Source organism: Athene noctua, chromosome 2 (genome assembly GCF_965140245.1).
Source record: "Athene noctua chromosome 2, bAthNoc1.hap1.1, whole genome shotgun sequence".
In the NCBI taxonomy this organism is placed as follows: Eukaryota; Metazoa; Chordata; class Aves; order Strigiformes; family Strigidae; genus Athene; species Athene noctua.
In genome coordinates, this window is record NC_134038.1 from 154867275 (window position 1) to 154894648 (window position 27374).

At 41.2% G+C, this 27374-nt stretch overlaps 1 protein-coding gene across 3 annotated transcripts in view; it reads left to right on the plus strand.

Moving 5' to 3' along the window:
- The window catches only part of STAC (SH3 and cysteine rich domain), a 79438-nt gene that overhangs the window by 13762 nt on the left and 38302 nt on the right, over positions 1–27374 (plus strand). For all 3 annotated transcript variants that reach the window (XM_074898147.1, XM_074898149.1, XM_074898148.1), the window contains exon 2: positions 10257–10533. In XM_074898147.1, the coding sequence (XP_074754248.1) occupies positions 10257–10533 (277 nt within the window). The remainder of the gene's footprint in view (positions 1–10256; positions 10534–27374) is intronic.

The window sequence follows — 27374 nt, forward strand, 5'->3', positions numbered from 1 at the left end:
TACCAGGGCAGTGACGTGGCTGCACACCGGGACCATATGGATCCTGTTGGGCTTGTGGTGTCAGAACAGGCTTTGTCAGGGTGGCAGCATGCCCTGGCCTCCAGAGGGGCTGGCAAGAAACAGGATGGAACAGTGTCAGTCTTCAGGAGGGATGCAAAGAAGATGCAGCAAATTTGCTACCAGATTGAAAAAATATGTACAAGAAGGGGAAGGGAACTGTGAAGAAGAAAAATTGGAAGTGAACCAACAAACACTGCTAATATTCTGTAAGACATAAGTTCCTACCCCATCTCCCACTGAGAAGAGTTTGCAATGGAAATATGGGAACAAGTTGTAAAATTTTGATCTGAATCTCTGTGAACAGGCAGCAAAGAAGGGAGTACAGAAACCTGCGGGATCAAATATCTATGTTTGGGCACTTTTTTTAAGCCAATAGGCCACATAGCACCCAAATTGTGTCATTGTGTTTCTGGTTCTTTCTTGGATTGGCAAATGAGGTAACATCATCTCAGAGTTAAAGGACAGTAGCTAAGCAAGAAGTTTAAACAGAATTAATTCATACAAAATATGATTTTGAAACAAGTGCCTAGGACAGACAGAAGCAGCAAAAAATATGTGTCCCCTTGAATCTATCTGTATTTGGTTGTGGAGGAGCAGAGATTGACAGAGATGGCTTAAAAAAAAAAAAAAAAAAAAAGAGGGAACTGAGAAGGGTTGAATAAAGTCATTTGGATAACAGGATTCCAAATGTAGCCAGGTGTTTTTTCATACTGTGTGCGGAAAGCCTCTGTTTTCAATGCACAGTGTAAACTGGTAAAAAACCCTTTCATTTCAAAACAAAAAACAACCCAGCCAAACCCCAAGTCTTTACTCAGGAAACATGCTCACTGAAGTCAGCAGGAGTTAGCGGTAAGATAAAACCTTCAGCTTTGGCCCAGTGACAATAACTTTGTTGTAGAGCTGAGCACTTACATGTTTTCATTGCGAAGCAATTTTAACAGTGTAAATTTGGAACCCCAGAAGTAGGACTGGAAACACTGACAGAATATTAACTATAACAACTCCCAGTAGATTTCAGTCTTTCTTTTTGTTTTAAGATGGTACAAATGTGATTATATGGTATACGGGATCTTGTGCTGATGTTAATTCGTCCTTGGTTAGTATCAGCCTCCCTGCCAGATGTATTTCCATATTTGCTTCAAGAAACACACTACCATTTAAAGTATTATAAAACAGCTCTGGTTTAAAAAAAAAAAAAAAAAAAAAAAGAGGAAAAACAAACGGGTAAAACAAATTAGTAGAAACTATTGCTATAGGTAGACCAGCACTTTTTAGCAGAACATTGTTATATTTTTTAAAAAGTCCAAGGGAGTCATATCGAGCTTTAATTTCTCATAAGATCAATAATGAAAAATAGTGATGCACAATTCATAGATAGAGGATCACAAGATACGATCAAAGATGATTAATCTTACATTCATAACCACATTCACTGCACATTATTCATGAGAAAGAAAAGGAGCAATACTCAGGCTCTATTATTATTTTTCTTGAATTCTGTCAGCAGGTAGGTACCAGTGTAGCTTCCTTCACCTCAGCAGGGCTGCCTGGATTTACATTACTTTGAAATCCAGCCTTTTAATCTCCAAATTCCCTTGTGCCATTTCCACCGCAGCAAAGATTAGTGAATGACTAAATTGCGAGTTACCAAAGGGAAATCACTGTTACATTTAGAAGCTGAAATGGAAAAGACATATCCAAACAGGGCAGTGAAATGCAAGATTTCCAAAAGGAACCTGAGAGATAACAGTCCAAATTCCTTCTATGTCAAGAAGCAAGAGATATCCACACATATGCCTTATCCTAATGGGCATAAAGTATGGAGATGACCGGCTGCTTAGCAACCAAATGCCTGAGGTGAAACCCAAAGTACAAAACAAGATGTTGTAGTACCCGTCTTTGAAAGTACCGGGGGATTTTTGAAAAATGGAAGGACTATTCCTATCCATCTCTTGCTTTCTTCGTTAGCTTTCCTGTTGGTTTCAGGAGGAAAGACGAGAGACAATTCAGTTGCCAGCCCACAAAAGAGAGACAGAAGCCACACAGAGGTTTGCAGTTGGTTATTCCACCAGCCATCTTGCATAACCTGAATTATAAGAGATCTCCCACAGCTGGTGCCAGCTATGTTGGAACAGCTGTTTAGCAGCAGGGAGAATATAATCCTGAATATAAATATGGGATTTGTAGTATTTCTCTCTGCTCCTGAGAGAAGCAGCTCTTCTTTTGCTAGGTGAGGCAAGAGAGGAGATCTAAGGGACAAAACATTTTCTAATCCTGATATAAAACAAACAACAGGCTTTGGTCATGGCTGAAGTGTTGCTTAGTTTGATTTATAATGTGTTTTGATTTATGCACAAGTTCACAAAGGAGGAGGAATTGACAATCATTGAGCTCAACACCATGAACCCAGCAGATCTTACTTTGGGACTGTTAATCTGATTTTCATAAATCAGATTATAAACTTCAGAAAGCTATGGTAAGATCTGAAAGATCTTGTAAGTTGTTAGCTTGAAATGCTGCAAATTTGAGAAAGATTCACAGTTTTTCCTCCTTGCTAGAAGCAGGCTGAACACAAGCAATGGTTAAGCGATATTGTAATCATTTTCCCTGAACTAAACTTGAATCAAACCTCTTAAGAAGCTTGAAGAAATATTAATAGGCACTAGATCTCTCAGGAAATGTAATACGCACTCTTTTCTTTCTAGATAACTCTGATATAGTTTGATTAAAATAAAACCAAGGAATCCACCAATATAGGACTATTCAAAACCACAACAGCAAAAATGCTGTTAGATAAAAAATTTGAGTTTTGTCTAAATTAATAAAGTTATTAAATGTGTCAGGGAGGATTTTACTTGGGTTTTGATTAAAAAGCCCTAAAATGTTCTGGTTTTGATACGCATACAAGTATGATATTTATTTTGCATTTGTTTCCTCCTTTTTACAAGCTGTTTTCAACCATTTAAATGATTGTGAGTCTTTTGAAGTTAATATGAAAATTTATTTGGCAGGAAAGGTAATATGAGCTCAGGGTAGGTCACAGCAGCAGAATATCTAACACAGAATTTACTTTTTTAAGTCTTAAGACTAAGAAGACAGTTCTAAACATAATGGAGACAAAAAGGATTTCCTTGAGATTTGATGACAATTGTTATAGTTAATAAACTGTTTGTGTTTCCTCAAGTCTATCACTCCCTGGAATGCATTACTTTGTCCTTTCTTGTGCTGAATTTTGAAGATATATTAAGGAATTTGGAGCACAGGGGAGACTTCTTCATATTTTCAGGCCGTAAAACTTTCAGCACTTTATTTCATATTTGTCTCACATATTTGCTAAACGTGGTTCTTTGCAATATTAGAAGAGCCACGCAAAACTGTAGGATAATTTCAAACCAACTGCAGGAGCAGTTGTTGAGAACTAGATGAATTTTTCAGCTTGGTATAAACCAAACCAGAGTCTCATACAGGTCTGCTAAGCAAACACATCGTTTGGCTACACATGCAGACTGTACCTCTTGATAATTTAGAGGTCTGCCAATTAGAGATGCAAGCACACAGCTGTCAAGGATGTAGTACATCAGGAGAGGGCCAAGAACGTGTGATTCACAGTGACATTTGTGGGAGCAGTAACAACTGAGCATCCCTTCAGATTTCATGCTTTCAAGCCCTGAGGCCCTTTCAAGGATTTTTGCTGTTATGCTCTGGCATGCCAATCAGAGCATTTCATTGTAGTTAGGACTCTACACGTGAAACAAAACCACAGAAAGAGCCCTGTCTGAAAAGGTTTATATCCTAAATATATTTGAGTATAGTGAGTGGGTTTCAAAACCATTATAGGGCAGGGAGGAGAATCTGAGGATGACAATCAGAGCAGCAAAAGCCAACCAGAGTAGTTGGAGGTACCCAGTAAATCACTAACAGTGTTAGTGTATTCTTTTGTGTAATGTAGGCATTGTAGAAAGTGTCTCCCCTTTGACTGGTCCAATACAGTATTCAAGCAGATGGCTTTATTTATTTATTTTTTACAACAATAACAAACATATTTGTTCTAATACCAGCTATGCAATCAGTTTGCGAAAATACACAAATATAATAGGTAGCAGATTCTGCAATAAGGAACACTCCCTCTTTGTCTGTAGTGGATTAAAAAGATACAGCTTCCAAGAAAGCTGGTTAGGGCAGACACAAATATATGATAGGGCCAGATTCTCAGACTGTATAAATCAACAACAGTTGAAGCCAGTTTAGCTAATTCAGTTTGTACTAGTAGTGTATTTATACTATTTATTATTTAGAAAGAAGGTAGAAATGGAATCAGCTTTGCTCACAAATTTTATCATGGATGTTTTGCCAATAACTACCAAATCCTTAAGTGTTTGGAATATCCTTTTATCTTGTTAATGCTATAAGACATGGTACTTTCTCATCAGTGGGCAAACACACATACTATTTATGAAATTGCGTACTGGCTCTGGGCATATCATAATCTTATTTTTGCTCATTAAAGTCCTAAGGCAGTGTATTTTCAAATCAAATCCAAAAAAACCCCCACCCTTGTCTGTGTTCAAAAATCATTTAGTTTTGTATCCCTCAATTTTAAGAAGAAAAACATTAGACTTCATGACCACAAAAAGTAAGCACTTCTGTTTGAGCTATTTTGCTGTTTGCTCTTAACCAGCATAGCTAGCTGAAGCCCAGCAATGGCACCAAGCTAGCTTACACGCTGGTAACTTTCAGTCCTTCAGCAAATCTAGTTAACATCTGAAGTATGTTCTGAGGGTTGCTAATACAGATTGAATGCTCCTTGACCCAGAAAATGGTCTGTACTCAGTAGAATAGATGCCATTCATCAAGATTTTTGTTTTTTCCCTTATTTGAAAGGCTTTTGGTTTGAGTCCCTTTTGGTAATATCCCATGTACCTGACATGCTCTCCAGTGAATCTACACAACATCATCTGGGCCCTATGCATTTAATTCCTTCTTTTATAACAATGTGGGAGTCAAATGATTTGGAAACTTACTCTAAGAAGCTGGAAGGAAGAATAAATAGTTCATTTCAGAAGGTGGACGTTTATCGCACAATGGAATGAAATCTGCTGACAGCATTTTAGACTGCATAGCTAAACAAAATAGTTGTATAAGAATTGCAGGAATCAAACTGGCTTGATGTCTCACTCCAGCTTTGTTAATACCCTGTATTACTTGTAATCCATCTAATGATATTGTTAACACTAGTGTAAAGAAAGAGATAGAGAAGAGCAAGCAATATCTTTCTTTTTTTTTTTTTTTTTTTTTTTATTGCTAGCACAGTAGCAACAGAGCTTACAGCTGGTGTCTGAAATGAGGGTTTGGTTTGTCAGTTGATATGTTATAGCTGATAAGCCTGGTTCATTTGTTCATTTCTCATGGAAGATAGTTAAGAGTGGAAATGTATAAAAATAATCTCCCCGTTGTCCCCATGCTGCGCAGGGAGCCCTGTGGCTGGCAAGGATGGTTATCAGTGGCTGAGAAGGGAACAAGACCAAGCATCTTGGGAAATAAACTGGTGTGGGCAGGCTGCATGAGGGTTGCTCTGAATGCCAAAGCTGATGGCCATAACATATAACATAGCATAACATACAGTTTGTCCTCCTAGTAACCACCATTCACTCTGAGATCACTAATGAGGGAGCTTCAGGAAGGGGACTGAAGCATTTGTGTGTAGGATGTGGAGGAAGTGAGGCTTTCCCTGAGCTTTCAGTGGTGAGAAGGTGTGATGAAGTGCTAGAGAGATAGTGACAGCATAGGGGACACCTATCTCAACACTGCAGTTTGATTTAGGAGTGTGGTTTCCAAGAAAATCTCCCAGTTCTTGCTGCTTACCCCACTTTGGTCCTTGTTGTGGTGCAGAGCACTGACTGCATCACTTTGGGGTTTGCTTGTTCTCCAGGTGTGCACATGATGCACGCTTGGACTAATGGGCTGGTCTGGCTCAGAGTGCTCTGTGTCCTGAAATGCATACGGTGTGGATGCTGGGTCCGCAACAGCCCCCGTTTCATTCTCCAGATCCACTTCTACTGAGCCACGCTGACTGCTAATGTAGACAAGCTGGAGAGAGAAGGGAAAAAAAGAGTTTCTAGATATCAGGGAGCAGTTAGGAGCCTGAATAAATTAATTTGCAGTCTGTATTATTATCCTTTGTAATTGCAAAGCTAGGGATTATAAAACAGCTCAGTCATAATCACTGATAACTTCCCAACTTCCATGAGAAGTTCTTGAACTAAAGTTGTAGAAAAGAGTTGTGTGCTTTCAATGCTTAAGTCAAATAAAGTTTTATTGAGGGCAGGTGCAATTCCCATTCACATCAAATGCAGTGACACCTAGTTAACACTAGGAATGAATTTCAACAGCTGTCCTTTTGCTGTCTCCTCTTTTCTGGTTATAGCAGCTAAAGAGTTGTAGTATAGGGGAATTAGGAACAGAGGAGGTGTTGATAAACTTGGTCCATCAGAGCTTCCTGATCCCTTGAAGCCTGAACATAATTTGGAGGAAGATGGAGATTGTGCGGGAAGATACTGGGAAAAAAAAAATGTTAATCAAGCTCTGAGGTTGAGCTATTGCACTTACCTCTCTACCTTGCCTGTGGGGTTAGTATGTGCAGTTGCTGAGATTCTGTATGACTGATAAAATGCTTTTAACTAGAGACAAATTTTTTTCCCTGACTCTTAATTTCAAACCACAGGAACATCCTGGATTTGATATCAAGGGTTCATGTTTCTGAAGTGTCAATATTGTGAAGTCTTGTGATGCTATCACAAGTCTAGAAAAACTCTTGTGCTTATAGGAATTTTATTTTTCTTTTACTTAAATGAAAGCTAATTTGTAGCATTCCTTGCAGAGGAGAAAATTTGAAAGTCTTAGGAGATTTATCTCAAATACGTTTTTTAAGCCTTTTTGTGCTTGGTTTGGTGTTGTTTTTTTTTTTCAGTCCCCATACATCTTTTTTCACTGAAGTGTTGAAGTAAGTATTGAGTAGAGAACAAGGCTTTTCCAGAGTTTGGTAGTGTTTCTTTCTGAGATTTAACTTCAAACTCATCACTCTGCAGAAAGAGATTATAAAGTTTTTGTATTTTCCTCTCTTCTGAAAGACCTGATTCCTGCCTCAGGTGAATGCTATAGTAGCTCCATTAGGAGCCAGTGGCATCAGAAGTGCACTAAATCAGTTTAAGGCAGATCAAAATCAGTCATATATTACATGCCTGTATTTAAATACATTTGAAATCTTCCAAGAAAAGAACAGGGTTAGGACATAGCAAACGTCAAAATGAGGAGATGGTGATATTTCAGTAAGGGAAGTGATGCTCACTTGACTGCAGCATAATAATCACTTAGGCTTTTATGGTTTTATAGTTTATACTGTCTGTACAACAACCTGCCCTTGTCCTTGCTTGGGCAAACTTTTCCTAAGTAAACAAACACATACCTGTAACCTATTTCAAATTCTCTCATGGGCCTAGTATGAGAAAGTTGGATCAAATTTTAAAACCTGATGTCAATCTACTATTGCCTATGTTCTGCATTTTTGCATAGTCATTTCTGTATACATATATAACCTATTTGGGATATAATAGCTGCAGACTTTCACTGGAGCTTTAGCTATGCAATACAAGCCAAATACGTAGATGTTTTCCAGCCTGAATGCAAATGAGTATGAAATCTGCATTTGGATGCCCACCTTGTCTGGAAATTATTTAACCACATTAACACAGGACAGTGCTCAGGGGATCTCAGAGAGCGCTATTAGCTTGTTCAGAGATGCCTGCCAAATTTGTGAATGCAACTCGGTCAACTCATTCTTGAATATGTGTCCTGCTCTGAACACTGTGGTTGAAGAAGCATGGAGTATGCACAGTTGTGTGCTCACCTTAATGTGTATGCATGTGTCTGGATATGCGTAGCCTGAATACTGGACTACCCTTTGGAAAACTTCTGGTACATCCCTTGACTGGTAAATGACTGTGTACAGGAGAACAGGATAGGGATAGTAAACATAGAGCTTCTTAAAATATACTGCATACATCGTCCGAACTAGCAGGACAGCTCTCCTGTGATAAAACAAATATTGTATTGCACAGCTTATCCTTCTTTCTGTGGCAGAAACAGCATTTTGAAATTTAATTAACTTCATGTGGCACTGTAGAAATGGGTGGCAAATCAATAATGAATGCCATTTGAGTCACCTTGTGGTGTTGTAATTCTCTGTGTTTTGCTACACTAATTAGGTCTGACTTCAGTGAGAAGCATTTCAGGAGCAAGGGGGTGAATTACTGCTGAGTTCCTGGTTGTCACAAGGGAGATGAAGTAATCTCAGTACTGAGTAACCTCAGTGATTTCAGGAGACACTGACTTAACATCCAAGCAGAAGAGGGAAGATCTCACATTTTGTTGGTGCAGTTGTACAGTGAGTTTTTGGCTCAGCTAGACTTAGGCTTCCACTGAAAGAACTTCAGAAACCAGAAACTGTGCTCACCTTGTAGTTGGCATTTAATGACTTAATTGCTCTTATTTACACATTTCCCTAGAGACTGAAAGTTTCTTGCAAACAGGTGAGTATTTTCTTCATTTGGATCTAGGGCTCCTCCTATGAACCCAGAGAGTCGTGGGTGAGAATGGTGTATGTAGGATGGTCCTCTGGTTCTGATCCCTTCCTGCTCCCAGAGTCACTGTGAAGAAACAGCTCAGGGAGCAGAATGCTGCTTGCTTCTGTGTAGCAAACCTGGAGGTAATGGCAGCTTTTTGCCTGGTTGTTGGACTGGAGGAGTTTATTGTGAGATAGTGAGAAGAGAGCTGGAGTGTCTCCCTTCTCCAAGAACAAATTGCATGTGTGAAGGTGGACGAGGGGCTTTGCCCCAGACTTGGCTTTCTGACACCATGCTTTCAGCTGCATCATAAAAAAAATGGATGAATCAGGAGTAGAATCTAGGGAGAACAAGTGCTCTGAGGCCACTTACTCACGGTGACAGACCAATGTCATGCTTTTTTTGGAAAGTATGTGAACTCCTTCCCTTTATATTAGTGTGAATTATGATTCCAAATCATCATTGCTTCTAATATAAACAGTTTCTAATATAAACCATTCCTGCTGGTTACCACAGACAGCCCGAGCGGCATGGAAAATTTCAGTTGTTACATCACATTCGCCCAGAGAATTGCAGCAGTGACTGAAATGATTTTGCAGTGGTTGGAATAATGCTGAGTGAAAAGTGATACAGAGGTATTACACTTCAGAGACAGCAAACATGAACTGGACGCAGAACTGTCTTTCCTTTTGCCTGTGCTCTACTTGTGGGCTGTTGGAGTTGACAAACCTGCAAATTTGTGTAGCTGATATCCTGATAGCTTCTGTGCCTCACCTAGCACCTTTCTCAGCCTTACATAAAATTGGGGGGAAGGATGAGAGGACCCCTGATAAGGTACAAGACAGTTTACAGGTAAAGAGTTTGAGTTAACAAATTTAAGTTAATAATGCCTTTTTGTGGTGCTTAATAGTCTTTGTGGTTCTTAATAGTCTGACAGTCAATACACAATACAATATACAGGAATATATGTGAATGTATGTTAACTAGTATTAATTAATGTATTATCTATCAATTGGCTAATTAATTGTGCTGTTACTGTTCCTTAGCCTTCTTTCCCTTAAAAAAATAAAAGAAAAATAATTTCTCTGTCAAGACTGCATATAATTTCTATTTCTGCTAAATTCAATAAATCTAAATATATCAAATATATTTACTGAATTCATTCCTCTTGTACTCGTATTTAACAGCTGTTCCTGAAATGACTTTACAGACTGCCTAAGGACCACGTGAGGATGAATAATACTCTAAGTTCTCTCATGCTTGAATACAAAGGATATATTCTCCAATGTGTACATCTCTCTGTAGTACCTCTTTGCTGTTATACCTGAAAGAAATGACCAATAGAAGCTTTCATTAAGGCTATCAAGTTTATAGTCTATCACTAAGCATATGTAGAGTAGTTTATTTTCTGATTAGGATCTGTTTTCTTTGCTCTGAAATTGCTGAAAGTCAATTTTATTGTTCAGGTTGTTCAAGGTCTCCCAGGTTCATTTATCAACAGCACATCCCAAAATCAGAAGCCTTGCCTTGCTGTTGAAAAGGAAGAGACAGTAATTGTAACTGGCTTATTTCTTGCAGCTGCAGAAACTGAAACGATCGCTCTCCTTCAAGACCAAAAGCTTGCGGAGTAAAAGTGCAGACAATTTCTTCCAGAGGACTAATAGCGATGTGAAACTGCAAGTGGACTTGATGCCCGAGGTGAGCACAAGCACTGGGCAGCTTCCCAACTCAGAGAGCCAGGCATCCTCTCCCACCAGAGCCCAGCAGCTGACAGAAAACAACAAGACTCACATCTTCCAGGAGCACATCTTCAAAAAACCCACCTTCTGCGATGTCTGCAACCACATGATTGTTGGTAAGAAAGGATTTTTTCAATCTGAGTGTCCATGCTAGAACTTGCAGGATGACCTTTCCATAACTTATGTGAGCCCAGATGTCGACTTGAGAAGATACATAGAAAAAGGATATGGACTTACATCACATTTGCCACAGGCTAATACAAGTACTATATTTGTTGACAGATCTCTTTCCTTGCAGACATGTAGTTAGTGAGGGTTACAGCTAGAGTCAGATTCCTCTCTCATTCAGGTTATACTGAGTACCAAGCACAAACTGTGTTGCATGTTACACTAGAACCAGCATTTGTCTGCTGTCCTTACTCTTTGCCACAGCGGTAATTCTGTCTTGCTCCTTGTGTCTGCCCCACACCCTGCAGTGCCCTCAGTTCTCATTCACTGTGGCGATCATGCCTACCTCCTCCAGCTGCCTCACATCTCTCCTAACCAACAGTCGGTCAAGAAGTAGCATCTCCTGAGTGGCAGACTCAGAGCTGCTTGTGTGTGTGTTGGCTGTCTAGGACATATGTTTTGGGACACAAGGCCAGCAGAACAAATGACAGCTGAATTCACACTGCAGACTTTCTTGCGGTTCTTCTGCCTGATTCCTTCTACTCACAAAACCTCACACCAACTTTACACCTTTGAAAGATTGCCCTGTCTTCTCTCTGAAACTGTCCACAGGTATGTAAGTTACTGCCAGGGACTGACTGACAGACATAGGGGACAGAGCTAATAATTTATTTTTCTCTTCACTGTGCAGAGAACAACTCCATACTTAGCCCTAAAAAAGCCAGCCTTCGTGCTGCAGATTATCTACGGGGCTGTGCCAAGGAGAGGTCAGAAAAAAAACCAGTAGTAGGTGGCTGGAGGTTTAGGACAGTTGTGATCACCACTGTGGGAAGCTGCAGGAATTGCTATTCAGAAGTCTGGTCCTAGAAATTCATATCATTACGGCTACCTTGTTAGGTACATGATTTGGACTTCTTGCTACTTATTACCTAGTTGCCCCAGCACAGTAGAGCAGGAATAAATTCAGTGGCAGTGTACCAGTGTGAAAGTGAGTGACACAATTTCCAGGTTTGTAGGCAGGACAAGGAATAAAACACTGGTTTAGCTTCATGTAGAAGCAGTGCAAGTAACTACAAGCTATTGTCTGTAATTTGTCTAGTTTACTACAAGAAAACCATGTCCCTTGGCATGGAAGTCACTGCCTTTCAGATATCAGTATGGTAAGTGCTTGAAAGATGCTGATGGGATTGCTCAAACTTTTTCAGAGAATAGTACCTCCTTTTCCATATGAGGGTGCTCAGTATCCCCACTTGTGTAGGGAACTCATGTTCTTTGAAAAAGGCAGCTGTCTGCAGAACATTAAATCTGATGCAAGACAAACCTTCCATAAATTAAATTAAACACATGAGGACTGATTTCATCCTCTCTGTGCCACAGCTCTACTGAATCCAGGGGAACAGAGGAGTTTTGATCCCAGATTTTTGGTGTTATTTTCCACTCTTTTAAGTTTTTTTCTACTTTAAGAGGTAGAACAAGTCAAAGGGAGAAGGACTAAAGCATCAGTATCAGTTCATAGTCCAGAGATTGAAAGGTAGTCTGGAAGATAGACAGTTGAAATATTTTCTGTATGGAAGCAGGCCCAGAACTTGTCTCCTTCTGTAATGTGGATGGACGTTCTATCAAAACTTAGTTTCACAAGTATACACTGCAAATATAAGTCCTTTGCATTTCTGGCAGCTTCTCAAGAAGTTGTATGGAGATTAGTATTATCAAAAATCTGCATGAGTCAGCAGTACTGTTTCAAAACACTGCTGCTCGAGATGGATTATTACTGGCAGCAAACTTTGCAAAGAGTAACTTCAGTTCATAAACACCCGTGCCCTTCTCCTTTGCTGGGCAATCTCTGTCCCGCCTGGGATAGGAAAATCCTGAAGCATAGCCATAAGCTTCAAAACACCAGCTTTAACCCCACCTGCCTTCTGAACTTTTGCTGTTCTTTCCTATCCTCTGAGGGCTCTCTTTTTCTGTTCTGTATCTTAGCCACTTCATTAGAGAAAGAAGCCTTTCATAGTTGCTGAAGAAGCTAATGCAACCTATTTTGTCTGGTGGCAGGCTGAGTCAGGTGAATTGCTCCGACCACCTCCAGCTCATCTTTGCTTGGAGGTATGACAAAAAAGATGTTAAGAGTTTTACCTTATCATGCCTTAGAGTCTATATGCCCTGATTCTCATAGGCAGATGTCTACTCTATTCCTGTAATCCTCTCTCTTTGATCCTTACTGCAGTCATGCCTGGTGTTGCTGTATTGTATTTCAAGCAGCATGGGAGATCTGGATGTTACTGTTTGCAGCTCAATTAATCCATATAAGTTGTGCAACTGTTGGTTGTGGAGATGGTGAAGCAAAACAGGCAGCTTTTCAGGAAACTGTGTCAAGCCTGCTCCCAAAGGCAGACTGAAAAAAACCTCACTTCTGTGCAGGGACTATGAGTTTACACTTGCAACATGGAGCCTATTCGTTCTCTCTATTTGCATTTTTCATGGGCAGTGACATTTGAGAGTAATAAGTCTATGGCTTTAAATTCCTTATTGATGAGAATAAAGGCAAAGACAGATACATGTTTTGAAGACTGGGGGAAAGAGTCCAAGAAAATCCTGGCTTGAATTTAGATGGTTTCAATTTTGCCACCAAGAATGATTCCAGGTTCACCTTAAATGGCTCTCTGATCTATGAACTAATCTGTTCTGTTTGGTACAAGGCAGCATGATGAACTGTGTGTAGCATGAACGTGCAGTACACATTTCAGTCTTCATTAGTGTGGCAGAATCTGAGCCAGGATTATGCCCTCACAGCCCAGAAAGACAACTGTATCCTGGGCTTCATCAAGAGAACTCTGGCCATCAGGTCAAGGGAGGTGATTCTCCCTGTCTCATGAGACCCCACCTGGAGTGCTCTGTCCAGCTCTGGGGCCTCCAAAATAAGGACATGGACCTGCTCAAGTGGGTCCAGAGGAGCCCATGAAGATGATCAGGGGCTGGAGCTGAGAGAGTTGGGGGTGTTCAGCCTGGAGAAGAGAAGGCTCTGGGACCTTATAGCAGCCTTCCAGTACTTAAAGGGGCTACAGGAAAGATCCCTGCATTTGGGGGCACGAATGAAGAAAAATACAGGAAAACTCAACAGATGAACTTGTGGCTCCAAGACTGGTGTTACTGTCAGGGCTTCAGACTTTTCAATCATGTGTTAGTGTACAGGGCACCAGACCTTTTGGCATTAGATGGGATGCACCTGTCCCAGAGGGGAAAGAGGATCTTGGGGCAGAAGTTAGCTGAAATAACAGAGCTTTAAACTAGATTTGAAGGGGGAAGGGGGCAAAACATCGGCCCATCTGAAGTGCATATATCAATGCATGGGTAACAAACAAAAGGAACATGAAGCTGTGATGAGACAGGAAAATTATGATGTTGTGGCTATTACAGAAACATGGTGGGATGTCTCCCATGACTGGAATGTGCCAGTTGATGGCTACGAGCTCTTTAGGAGGGATAGACAAGGAAGGAGAGGTGGCGGGTGGTGCTGTATGTTAAGGACTGTTATGATTGCATTGAGCACAAGTATAGTGAAGACAGGGTGGAGTGTCATTGCGTTAGAATCAGGGGGAAGGCCAACAGGGCAGATGTTGTAGCAGGAGTCTACTATAGGCCACCCAACCAGGACAGGGAGGTGGATGAAATATTCTATAGGCATTTAGGAGAAATATCATGATCTCTTGCCCTTGTTCTTGTGGGTGACTTTAACTTCCCAGACATCTGCTGGAAATACAACACAGCACAGTGACACCAGTCCTGGAGATTCCTGGGCAGATAACTTCATGATGCAGCTGGTGAGTGAACTGGCTAGAGAAGGTGCCCTGCTGGATTACCTCTTTGTGAACAGAGAAGGACTGGTGGATGATGTGGCAGTTGTAGGATGACTAGGGCACAGGGATCATGAAATAATAGAGCTCTCTATTCTTAGAGAGGCCAGGAGAAGGGGCAACAGAACTGCCATCCTGGACTTCCAAAGGACTGACTTTGTCTTGTTTAGGCACCTGCTTGAAAGGATCCCTTGGGAGACTCTCCTGAAGGGTATGTATGTATGTATGTAAGTATGGGAGCAGCAAAAGAAAGACCAGAGAGAGCCTCCATCCCCTGCTAGACTCAGGAGGAAACATGGTAAAGAGTGATGAGGAAAAGGCTGAGGTGCTTAATGCCTTCTTTGTTTCAGTCTTTAATAGCAAGACTAGTTGTACTGAGGGAATCCAGCCTCCTCAGCCAGAAGACAGAGACTGGGAGAACGACCCCCCCACAATCCAGGAGGAGACAGTCAGTGACCTGCTGCATCACACAGACACACACAAGTCTATGGGACCAGACGGGATACACCCGAGGGTTCTGGAGGAGCTGGCTGGGGTGCTTGCCAGGCCACTTTCTATCATTTACCAGCAGTCCTGGCTGACTGGGGAGGTCCCAAGAGATTGGAAACTGGGCAATGTGATGCCCATCTATAAGAAGGATCAGAAGGATGATCCAGGAAACTACAGGCCTGTCAGCTTGACTTCGGTGCCCAGGAAGCTGATGGAGCAGCTCATCCTGAGTACCATCACACAACACATGTGGGACAGCCAGATGCTCAGGCCCAGTCAGCATGGGTTTATGAAAGGCAGGTCCTGCTTGACAAACCTGATCTGCTTCTACGACAGGGCAACTGCTTATTGGATGAGGGAAAGGCTGTGGATGTTGTCTATCTTGACTTTAGTAAGGCCTTTGACACCGTTTCCCACAGCATTCTCCTGGTGAAACTGGCTGCTCGAGGCTTGGATGGGCACACACTTTGCTGGGTAAAAAACTGGCTGGATGGCCGGGCCCAAAGAGTTGTGGTGAACGGAGTTAAATCCAGTTGGTGGCCGGTCACGAGTGGTGTCCCCCAGGGCTCTGTTTTGGGGCCTGTTTAACATCTTTATTGATGATCTAGACAAGGGGATCGAGTGTACCCTCAGTCAGTTTGCAGATGACACCCAGTTGGGTGGGAGTGTTGATGTGCTCGAGGGTAGGGAGGCTCTGCAGAGAGACCTGGACAGGCTGGAGCCATGGGCTGAGGCCAACAGGAGGAGTTTCAATAAGGGCAAATGCCGGGGGCTGCCCTTGGGCCACAACAACCCCCAGCAGCGCTACAGGCTTGGGGAGGAGAAGCTGGAGAGCTGCCAGTCAGAGAGGGACCTGGGGGTGCTGATTGACAGCCGGCTGAACAGGAGCCAGCAGTGTGCCCAGGGGGCCAAGAAGGCCAATGGCATCCTGGCTTGTGTCAGCAATAGCGTGGCCAGCAGGGACAGGGAAGGGATCTGACCCCTGTACTCGGCACTGGTGAAGCTGCACCTCAATTCCTGTGTTCAGTTTTGGGCCCCTCACCACAAAAAGGACATTGAATGACTTAAGTGTGTACAGAGAAGGGCAACGAAGCTGGTGCAGGGTCTGGAGCACAGGTCGTACGAGGAGCGGCTGAGGGAACTGGGGGTGTTCAGTCTGGAGAAGAGGAGGCTGAGGGGAGACCTCATCGCCCTCTACAACTCCCTGAAGGGAGGGTGCAGAGACCTGGGGATGAGTCTCTTTAACCAAGTAACAAGCAATAGGACAAGAGGGAATGGCCTCAACTTGCACCAGGGAAGATTTAGACTAGACGTCAGGAGTTATTTCTTTCCAGAAGGGGTTGTTAGGCGTTGGAATGGGCTGCCCAGGGATGTGGTGGAGTCCCCATCCCTGGAGGGGTTTAAGAGTCGGGTTGACCCAGCGCTTAGGGATCTGGTGTAGTTGGGAACTGTCAGTGTGAGGTTAATGGTTGGACTGGATGATCTTCAAGGTCTTTTCCAACCTCGACGATTCTGTGATGGGGAGGGAGTCTTTATCAGGGAGCACAGTGGTAGGATGAGGGGTAATGGTTTTAAACTGAGAAATGGTAGATTTAGATTAGGTATAAGGAAGAAATTCTTCCCTGTGAGGGTGGTGAGGCCCTGGCACAGGCTTCCCAGAGAAGCTGTGGCTGCCCCCTCCCTGGCAGTGTCCAAGGCCAGGCTGGACGGGGCTTTGGGCAACCTGGGCTAGTGAAAGATGTCCCTGCCCATGGCAGGGGGGTTGGGACTAGGTGATCTTTAAGGTCCCTTCCAACCCAAACCGTTGTATGGTTCTATGATTAATCTGTCTGTAGCTTCGGAGTGAAGAGAACACACAGAGCAGAGGCAGGAGGCCCCCCGTGATGCTCCTTTCACAGCAAAATTAAAGCAAAGGAACGTGAAACATTATCTTCCTACAAAAAATATGTGCATCATCTCTTCTTGATTGTTAGGCACTATGAGCCAAATGTTGCCTTTGGGATGCAGCACATGTGCCTGTTTGTTCATTTGACAGAAGTACAGTCATAACATAAAGGCCAAATTGTATGTAATTGGTTTCAGCATTCAGAGGAAGATGTTTACTAGGATCATTGTAATGCAAACCTACTCATTCAAATGCTTTTCATGCATCTCAGAGTGCAGTGCAACCTATTCAAAAGAAACTCTTTACTGGTTCAATTTCAAAAAAGGAAAAACAGTAGTAGTGTTGTGTTTCATATCTCACATTAAAGACAGGAGTCCAAGTGTTCCTACTACGTCTACTAGACTGGGGCTAAAGTCCAACCTCAGTTAACAGAAGAAAATTTGATCTAGAAACAGTAGTTTTCTGTCAAATGAAATAAGGGAGAAAATTTCAGATTCAAGGGAACTCTGAGGAGTGCATGGGGTATCCATTTTACATTAATGGGGCCTTCTTGCAATGTCAAACACTCCAATACATTCAACAGTTCTAATACTGAAGTCAACAGTAGTAATTCTCATCATTTCAGACCAAATAAACAGTATGTTGGAGCAGACTGTACTCTTTTCTGACGCTCACTGTTCTGTCACTGTGAGCTCCAGGCGCTGGTTAGTTTAGGACTGAGGTTTCAGTTCCATGCTGGGTTACATATTTTCCTTAATATATACACTTATGAACATCCTCTCATGGTATGACTCTTAGAAACTTGTTCATCTGCTGTTCTTACTGGTAATATTTATTACTATTTTAATATCTAACCTCGGCAAGGGAAAATTTTGCAAATGAAGCATCTTGTGGAACGTATCACTAGATCGTTATTTAGAAGATACTGGTGTGTATTTTACATCACTGTGAAAAGAAAATCAAATCGGAACACCTCTGAGTTTGCTCCATGTTATCTACTATTTTCCATGTTTAGCAAGAATGTGGTAAGCTTTGGCAGTGTCCAGTAAGGGAAGGCAAATCTGCTTAGAAAAGATAGAAACTATTAAATTAATGTTGCATCAGATTACAGTCTTATACTATGCTGATCAGAAGCAAGTTCTTGCTCTTCTTCAGTCTCTGGGGTATCAGTCATCTCTGTGATACTTCACTCTTGAAGAAAACATGATGTCAGTACTCTACTCCTGAAAAACATTGTGTATTTTAAAAAAACCTCCATCTGTAGACTTCTCAACATTTCACTCATTTGCAGTTCATTTCCTGTGCTGACTCATATGGAAAAAATGTTATTTTCCACACATTCCAAGCATATTACATGCAATTAATGTATTCCCATCTAAGTCAAATATAAGTAGTGTAGCAAAAATGTAAGCCACTTTGCTTTTAAAAATAGCTGACTTTGAAGTCAATCCTTTAAAGCTGTGTTTTAAAGAAATAACTTCATTTATAACAACATCACTGTATGTTTCTTTGTGTTTCAAAAGTGTACTTAGCAGTTTAATTCCATGCTTAACCTTAACTCCGAAACAGAATTTTGATCAACCCCCTGTTTTATCAACATACCTGTTGGGATACCTTTGCCTGGAAAACGTGCTAGAGGGCCACAAACTTTCAGAAAGACCAGACAAAATTGTGGATTGCAATGTTCAATAATAGTCAAGACCAGGTCCTTCTGGATCATGCCATTGCTGGCTTAAGTACCTGAGATATATGCATTTATATTTGGTCTCAGGACAATCGAATTTCTGGTTTGGATGCAGATGCTCCAGACCTTTGCAGTTCTGGAGGCAAATAACTCAGCACCTGCCTTCTCAGGGAACTAACTAGGTTCCAGTCCAAGAAATCTGTAAAAAACAAACAAGTAAACAAAAAGTCAAAACCCATAATAAACACCTAGCACAGTTTACTTCCAGTCTACTAATCAGTGGTGCTTAAGCAGTGAAACTGTGCTATCCCTTTAGTATTGATTCACTCCTATCACCGTCTGTTCTGGTTTAGCCAGTCATTCTGGAGTTTCAAACAACCAACAAATTGCCATGAATAATTCTTTCTAGCCACATCTTTTAAAAGCAGCCTGTGTTTCTTTATTTCACTGTGCTGCTGTGACTGCTAGAACTTTCAACTGCTTTTATCCCCAAAGCTGTAATGCATCATCCTCCATAAAGCTAGGCTTAGAGTTGATACATTGGTCCAGCTTTTCAAATGCAGGAAAGAAGGAGAGAGATCTGGATAGGAGCTATGGTCCCGCATTTTTGTTAGTCGCTACATCTGAACCTCTTCTCTTAGACGATCAGTAACTGTGACTAATAAGTAATGGAAAAACTCCATAGTTTGAGGAAGTGTTTATATAACTGTAATTTATGTGGATGTTTATTAAATATAGCAAAATTTCACAGGAACTATGACACAGTGCTTTCTGCCTCCAGTCTGATCAGATCCCTCAAGAATATTCTTTTTTTAAGCTTGCTACCTCACTCCATTAAGTAGGCATTCTGGTTTGATCCAAGACTGCCTTTATTCAGCATTATCTAGGATACGATAAACAGTCACAGGACAATCACCACTGCTTGGCAGCTGGACAGAGTAGAAGTACTCCTGGGAAGCATGATTGTAACTGTTTCCAAACCTATGGTAGTTTGGAAGACTCTTACAGAGCTTTTTTTTTTTTGCTTTTTTTTTTTTTAAAAAAAAAAAAAAGGCATTTTTATTTACTGAGGCTTTTCTTGCAGGATAAAGGAAAAAATGTTACTCATTCAGTGTTCACCCTGACCTCCAATCTTCCCAGTCTCTCTAGCCTCTCCTAGCCTTGATGACCTTGGGGGAAGAGATTTGTGTTGCCACTGTGTCAGCATGGAAGTTGTCTCTTGTAGAGAAGGGTAAAGAGCTGCCAATTTGAAGGAGATGCCCCTGCAGCAGCTTGTGGAGGCAGCTTTTTGTCCACCTCTCCAACGAGATTGTGCAGTCACAGCTGAGCCTTCCCAGATCTATTTTCCAGACTGTGGTGGTTTAGGCCGGGACTGGAGACCACGTTGCCGCTGTCCCTCCCCCACCCTCAGACCAGACGGGGCAAGGAGTGAGATACAAACCCTGGGGTTGAGATAAGGAAAAATGTAATACAACAGTGTAACAAATAATAAACCAAACAATAACAATAAACAGTAATAACAATGAACAGGACAAGAAATATACAAAGATATACCACAAGAATAGAGCAGCAAAGGGGAGCGATGATGAACGGAGTGACGATGAACAAAAAGCTGTCGCTGTTCTTCCCGCCCTTGGGCGCCCGGACCTGATGTCAGCATGTTTTGAATAACCCTGGCTAGAGCTCCCTCCTCACTGCTGGAGAAGCTTAACCCTATCCTAGCTGAACCAGGACACAGATGATAGACTATTACAGTATAGTGTGTGTAATTGTTGTTAATTATTAATACAAGAAGGCAAAGAATTTCCCTATGGAAAGAGGTTTTCAAACGCAGCTGAATCCAGCCTCCTTTGGTTTTGATTGTGAGGAAAAGGGGCAGTTGCATAACCTTGTCAGTGACTGGCACCAGCTGCCCTCCCATATGTTATTAAGTAGCCTAAAGTCCCTGTCTCTCCTTTCTCCTTCTCTCCAGTAAATCCACTCCTAGATTTAGGAGACTTAGGTTCTTGCTCCAATTGATGATGAATAGCTCTGGGTGCCTAAATCGTATAGCACTTTTGAGAATCAGTATGAGTGAGAATTACTTCAGTAGTCTCTGACCTGCTGTGCCAGGGTTTAGGGCAAACAAAAACATAGTATTTTTTAACACACATCTGCAAAAAAATGTTGCAAAATAATAATTTTACCATATCTGTTAGCTTGAAATTGAACCTGTTTTCTCCTATGATTTCCTTCTTGAGTTAGTAGCCCTCCATAAGTGTACTTGCCACTTGTGAGAGGAGCCCTGTAAGAAGACCTAAACAAAAGCTTTCTGGAAATAGGAGGTACTACATTAATCAAATCATATAGTATGCAGTCGTTAGTTACAGACTAGTCAGGTACAGATAATGTCATCTGGAGTTTGCAAAATTTCCAGGAAGTGGACATTTTGTCAATTAAAATACATAAAGTGGTGATGAACAGTTGAAAAGGGGTAGAAAAACATATGGTATGTGCAATACAGCTGTACTCCATCAGTACGTCTTCTATCTTTAATAAGCATGACAAAAAGCATCCAATTAATAAAGCCCCACATTTGTAAAGTAGCTACAGAGGGCAACACATCCCTGCATTAAATTAATGCTTTTGTTTGGTATTAAAGAGTTAAATATCCTTTAAAGCAAATATTGAAAAGCAAATATTTAGTCTGTTTATCCTCTGGGAGGGCTTCCTCCTCTGAGATGAGGCGAGAATGTTATCAGTAAATTGGATAATCAGGAACAGCTTAGCTGAGAAAAGAGGGTGGAAATATATTTTAAATTCTAATTTGTCCTTGAACATCGAGCATGTTTCACATTTGTTACTAGATAATTTTCAAGCTCACTGTAATTTTAGGGAAATTGTTATTAATATGAAACTGTGGTTAATCCTTAGTGAAGAGACTTTAAAGATGTTGACCAACATTTACTACCTAATTAGATGGAAAACAGTAAAAATTTCCAGCATGTCTGTAATCAGTATTTTAATGTGATGTTAGCCAGGATGATTTTTGACCAAAAACTACATTGAAAATCACCAAACAGCCTACTCAGTAGTGGTTCCAGAGATCAGCCCTAGTGAAGAACATAATGGTAAGCTTAAGGTTTGTATTTTGCTTTTTTATCCCTAGGTCTTTAACAAGATTTCTTTTTTTTTTTTGTCCTGCTATGTACTTTTCCTGAGCTGATATGAGACATCGAGTGTTTTCAGATAAGCAAATTAAAAACATCTTCTCTGAAGCTGACCTTCTAGTAAAAACATTATTTTTCTACTTAGAGTCTGTGTCTACCAGAGTATCACTGCTATGTGGATAATTACATTGCCACATAGCTGACAAAAGCGTCATCTAGAAGGGAAATTATTAGGAACTTCACCTTACTATGAGTTGCAGAGGCCATAAAATGAGGCAATTAGCAGAAATGTTTTTGCAAGAAATAGAGCATTGTCATTATGTAGAGTAAAATGCCTACCCACAGTTGCTTGTTGCTGTCTTTAATACAGAAGGATGTCTTGGAGAGCAATGATCCTTGTGGCTCACATGGAGCATCGCATGCTCTTTCTGCTTTGGTAGTATGAATGCAAATAAATGAAACTTCAGCAATTATCTTCTCTAAATTGCCTAAATTTTAGTTTTCCAGGTATACACAATCTGTAACTTTTTTTCTTTTTTGACATGTTTAACTTATATGCTGAAGGATGCTGCACACACACTGATCCCCTCCCCGACTTCTAATTCTGAACACACACTCTGCAGTTAAAATTGCTGTTAAAATGCAATAAAATTGCATTGTAGTTTCCTTTATAACAGGCAGGCAGTGATCTTGAAAAATCTTGAAATATTTTGTTTAGGTGACTAGACTATTTCCTGCTTAATAGAAGGCTGGGAAGCAAGCAAGCAAGAAAAAAAAAAAAAAAAAAAAAAGTGGCTATGTCTTTCCCCCACTCTCTGCAACAATTTTACTTTCCCAGCCAAGAGAGGAAATGGCATGACGGCTGGTATAATCCCTGAGCCAGTATGAACCATAACGTCATAGTCATCATGTTCTTGATTGCCTTTCTCAGCAATAACAAAAGAAAGGCTATATATTTAATGCACAGGAAGATCCCTCCAAACGATGACTGGGTGTATTGATGAGGGAAGTTGTATTTGCAGTGCGAATATTGCCTGTTTTTCCAGTTGCACCTTTCAGAAGTGTAGCAAGCTTTCATATCTGAAGATCTGTGGCGCATGAAAATCTCCAGATAGAGAGTTGTGCTGCCCCAGGTCTTTTTTTTTATGAAGCATGGGGATGAATTTTTAATGTTGCTGGTTGCTTACAGAGCTCCATCATCAATGGGCTTGAAATGAGAGGCTGCTATGTGTAACCTCCTTTTGTTCCACCACTTTGCCTTCCTCTGTAAGCCCAGGCACACATAGCATATTGGCATCATCAGGGTTCATCTGCTCATCTGTTTATGACTGCAAGGTGAGATGTCATCTGTCTTGCAGTGTTCGTTACAGCTGGCAAATATGGAGAAGTTACACCAGGGTGCTTGGTCTGTTTTGCAGATCTAGTCCCTCAACACAGTTGAGCATGGAAGTTAATTTTCTGTTAATAACCTCTGGATGGGTATTGTGGTTTAACCCCAGCCAGCACCTAAGCACCACACAGCCACTTGCTCACTTCCCTGCAGTGGGATGGGGGAAGGAATTGGAAGGGTAAAAGTGGGAAAACTCATAGGTTAAGATAAAAACAGTTTAATAATTGAAAAAAAGAACAAAAAAACTCTCAATAGTAATAATAATAATAAATTGTAGTGAAAAGAAAAATAAAAAAGAGAGAGAAATAAAACCCAAGAAAGACAAATGATGCAAATGAAAGAAGTTGCTTACTACCAACCAGACAATGCCCAGCTAATCCCCGAGCAGCAACCCCCCACCAACCTCCCCCCTAGTTTCATTGCTGAGCATGATGTCACATGCTATGGAATATCCCTTTGGGCAGTTTGGGTCAGCTGTCCTGGCTGTGTTCCCCCTTAACTTCTTGTGCACCCCAGCCTACTTGCTGGCAGGATGGTGTGAGGAGCAGACAAGGCCTTGACTCTGTGTAAACATTGCTCAGTAACAGCTAAAGCATCTCTGTATTATCAACACTGTTTTCAGTACAGATCCATAACATAGCCCCATAGCAGCTATTGTGAAGAAAATCAACTCTCCCCCAGCCAGAACCAGCATTATGGGATAAACAGACACTGAGAATGATGGGTCTCAAATGTCACCAGAAGGGAGGACAGAGGATAGTTTCTCTTGGTGAACAGCAGATGAGCAATAGCCTCTGATGAGCAGTTGTTTTCCGTAACAAGCTGATGACACGCTCTGGCAGACTGAACTGATTAGTGGTGTTCTCCAAGGGCAACAAACTCTTTGTTAGCTGAAACAGAGATTTTTCTGAAGAGCAACAGAAAATTCAACACTTCAGACGTTGATGGGGTTTTGGTGCCTATCTCACAGATGTTGTTTCTAAATGCCCCATCTGGAAATTTATGTGGTTTCTTAACCAAAGAATCAAAAATTACACTGAGTTCTTGTCAAGGGTAAGACAACATAAATGCTGATGTGGAGAGGATCTGGATACCAGATTTTATTGAAGAATCGGTGACATTACTGCTTACCCTACTTATACTTTCCTTCCCTCCTTCCCTCCTTCCCTCCTTCCCTCCTTCCCTCCCTCCTCCCCACCAGCATTTCATTCCCTAGATCTTCCTTTCCCTGCAGGGAGGTCGCTGCTTACCTGGGAAGGTTGAGCAGAAAGTCGTGTCAGTTCCTGCTGTGATGTTGCTTGCAGTTACTGGTCTCAGGCACCACTGGCCAGGGTTCCTGGGCATCCCCTGGTATTGATGTCCATGGTTTCCTCATCTCCAGGATCCTCCTCCATTTCCCAGAACTCTGCCCAGGCCCAGATCTTCACCAATTTTTTCTGGGAACCCATCTCTTGACACCAGTTCTTTCCAAGCTGCAGTTCCTCCAGCCTAAATAGTGTATTTGCATAAGAGCAGCATATGATCAGCCTCTTAACTAGTGGATCAGTCTCCTACCTCTTTATTAATTAGAGGATTTGGGATGCATCACTTTTGTTCAGTCAGTGTTATCAACATTTCCAAGCAGCCCATACTGGTTGCAGCTAGCAAATAGCAGGCTCCCGTCTGAGAGTTCAGGAGTTCAGTTTCAGACATTCACCCATGCACATACAAACTGCTGCCTGATCCTGACCACAATTTCAGCTATTTTTTTGCCTGTGACAGCTCCTAAATCTGAATATGTGTACTGACCCACCTCTCCGTTAGTGAGGTCCAGCTATGTGGCAGTACCTTCAGACATACTGATCTTGCTTTTTTTCCCCCTCCAAATCATGCCCTCAGTGAATTCCCACCAACAGTTCCTGTTGCACTGGAAATCATTTCACTAAAAACAAGGTTTTGCTCCACTTTTGTTATAGGCTGTATCATTGTACAGGCCAGACATTTGTAGCTGCCAAGCCTATTTCTACCCCTATGGGTTTCCTTACCTCTAATAGTGGTAACACAATTATGGTCAACGTTAATTAAGGCTTTTGGACAACAAATCACATAGTCATGCTGGTGCAAACCACATGTGTGGATAAGAAAGCTATGGCTTGAGTTGGCTTGGTTTGTTCCTACCCATATCCAGGGTAAATTTGGATAATGCAAATACTTTCTAAACATGGACAGTTTATGAGTGCTTCATTGAATTGTTCCTGTTGATAGACAAAATCTTAGTAAGCAGATTTTTTGTAACTTTGGTTTAATGATATAGAAATAAAGTAAAATTTCAGCTTAATGTCAATTTTTTTTTTTTGTTCCCCAGATTGACCCCCAGTCAGGTAACTTTTGCATTGCTGAGCTGCAGAAACTTCTGTACAATCATTTGGCAGAAGTTTTTCTTATTAATTCAAACAATAATTGGGGCCACTTGGAAGTCTACCTGTAGGTGTGCTTTAGGCCAGCACTGCTATATGTCGAGTACTAAATTCTCTCGGGTTGTAACAGTGAAGGCTGAGATTGCCTCTTTGAGCAAATGACAGTAGTAAATGAAAGTGTTTTTCTTCTCAACTTGTGTGATTTAATTGAAATCAGTAACTATTTCTGGAAAAAAAAAAGAAATTTTAAAAAACTTGCACTTGGGTTGAAAGGTTTCATTTGAATGTTTTTCCACATTTACCATTTCATTTTTTGTTTTCAAAACAGCTGTGGTAAAGAAATTGAAACACTTTGTTATAAAATGTGATTATAAAATTCTGTAAAGCAGCCAGACATTGCGACTAATTGTAAAAATAACTCCCCTGAAAACTGATCCCACCAAACTAATATAACTGCCCAATTACTTATGGTGGTGCCCTGAATCATCTCTAGTCTGCGCAAATCATGCTGTTGCTTACACCTGCAGCTGCTGCTGAGGTCCTCCTTAGCTACATGTGATCCAAGGGAAGAAGTGACTTTGGAGCAGAAGCCTGTTTGTGGCCAGATCTTGACCAGGCACTAGATTTTAGGTAGAGACACTTGTAGTTATGTTCTGCTGCTTCGCTTTCCAGCTCCATCACTAGCTACTGTGAAATGGGCAGAAGAGGGAGGGAGAGGAATTGTGGCCTCGGGAAGTCAGACATCAGCATTTCATGTACAAGGCCCATTGCTGCAGGCCTGCCAGTCAGTCTGTGCTAACAAAGACCAAGAACAACAAGAGGTTGAGCTGATAAGCAAGTGTTTTTACTACAGGAGCGAAGAGCCAAAAACCTCAGTAAGTTTGAAACAGCAGAAGGCCGGAGAGAAACTGGCTATTTACATACCAGTGGTTGGGTTTTTTTTAACTACACCTTTTATAGTCCTAATTGATTGTCCTAATCTTCTGACACATAGCTCTGTAAGCAAGAGGCAATGTTAAAAATCCATTAGCAGACCAGAGAGAATATTAAATCCCCTTGCTGAGGGCAGATGGTTCTTTTCTTCTGTAACTCTTTTCCCAAATTTTCAGCAAGCCTACAGGCCTGATCTTCATTTGCAGCATAGTTTTTGTTTAGATATTGTTCTTCTGATTTCTAGCTCCTCTATAATGGTACGACATTCTTAAAAGATCAAGGTTTTGGTACATACAAGTGGTCCTACAAAATTCAACTGCTTTTTCAAAGCATCTCAAAACACGAAAAGAAAGCTGTAACTGGATGGCTTTTCATTTCAACACATGTAAGAACACAGGTACAAATAACCTGAGCCTGCCAACATGAAAAACTTATTTGAAATCTGGCTTTCATCATCTTCATCTCAAGAAGAGTCACTGTACACAGTATGTTTAGTAATATTACTGAGACTAAGATCAGGCACTGGCCTCTGCTTGTTCTCCTTTGGGACACCATACCAGGGTTAATTTCTCCATATTCCTTTGTCCTGTTCAGCTCTGATACCATCATCATCCCTGGAGCAGTTCAGCATCAGCTCCCCTAGGCAAGTCTACGCCTATCTTCTTTGAGCTATTTTCCTTCTCAGCAAAGCAACCTGGTGCAAAGATCTACAAACACAGGCTCAGCAGTCTAGAACATTTTCTAGAAAAGTAGGTATTGGAATATCAGTGTATGTTTAGAGCCAAGAACATTAGAAATGATTTACTGTGTTTGGTTTTTAGAGGACTGAGACTTTCTTTCGGTAATAGCTGTTAGTTTATTTATTGTGGCTTTCCAGCATCTTAATTAACATTTAGATGACCAAAAACATTTGATGATATTTTAAGTAGTATGGAGGTGGATATTTCCTTTCAGGGACAGACATTTATAGCAAAGCTACTGAATATGTGAAAAGTGCATTGCAAAAAATCCT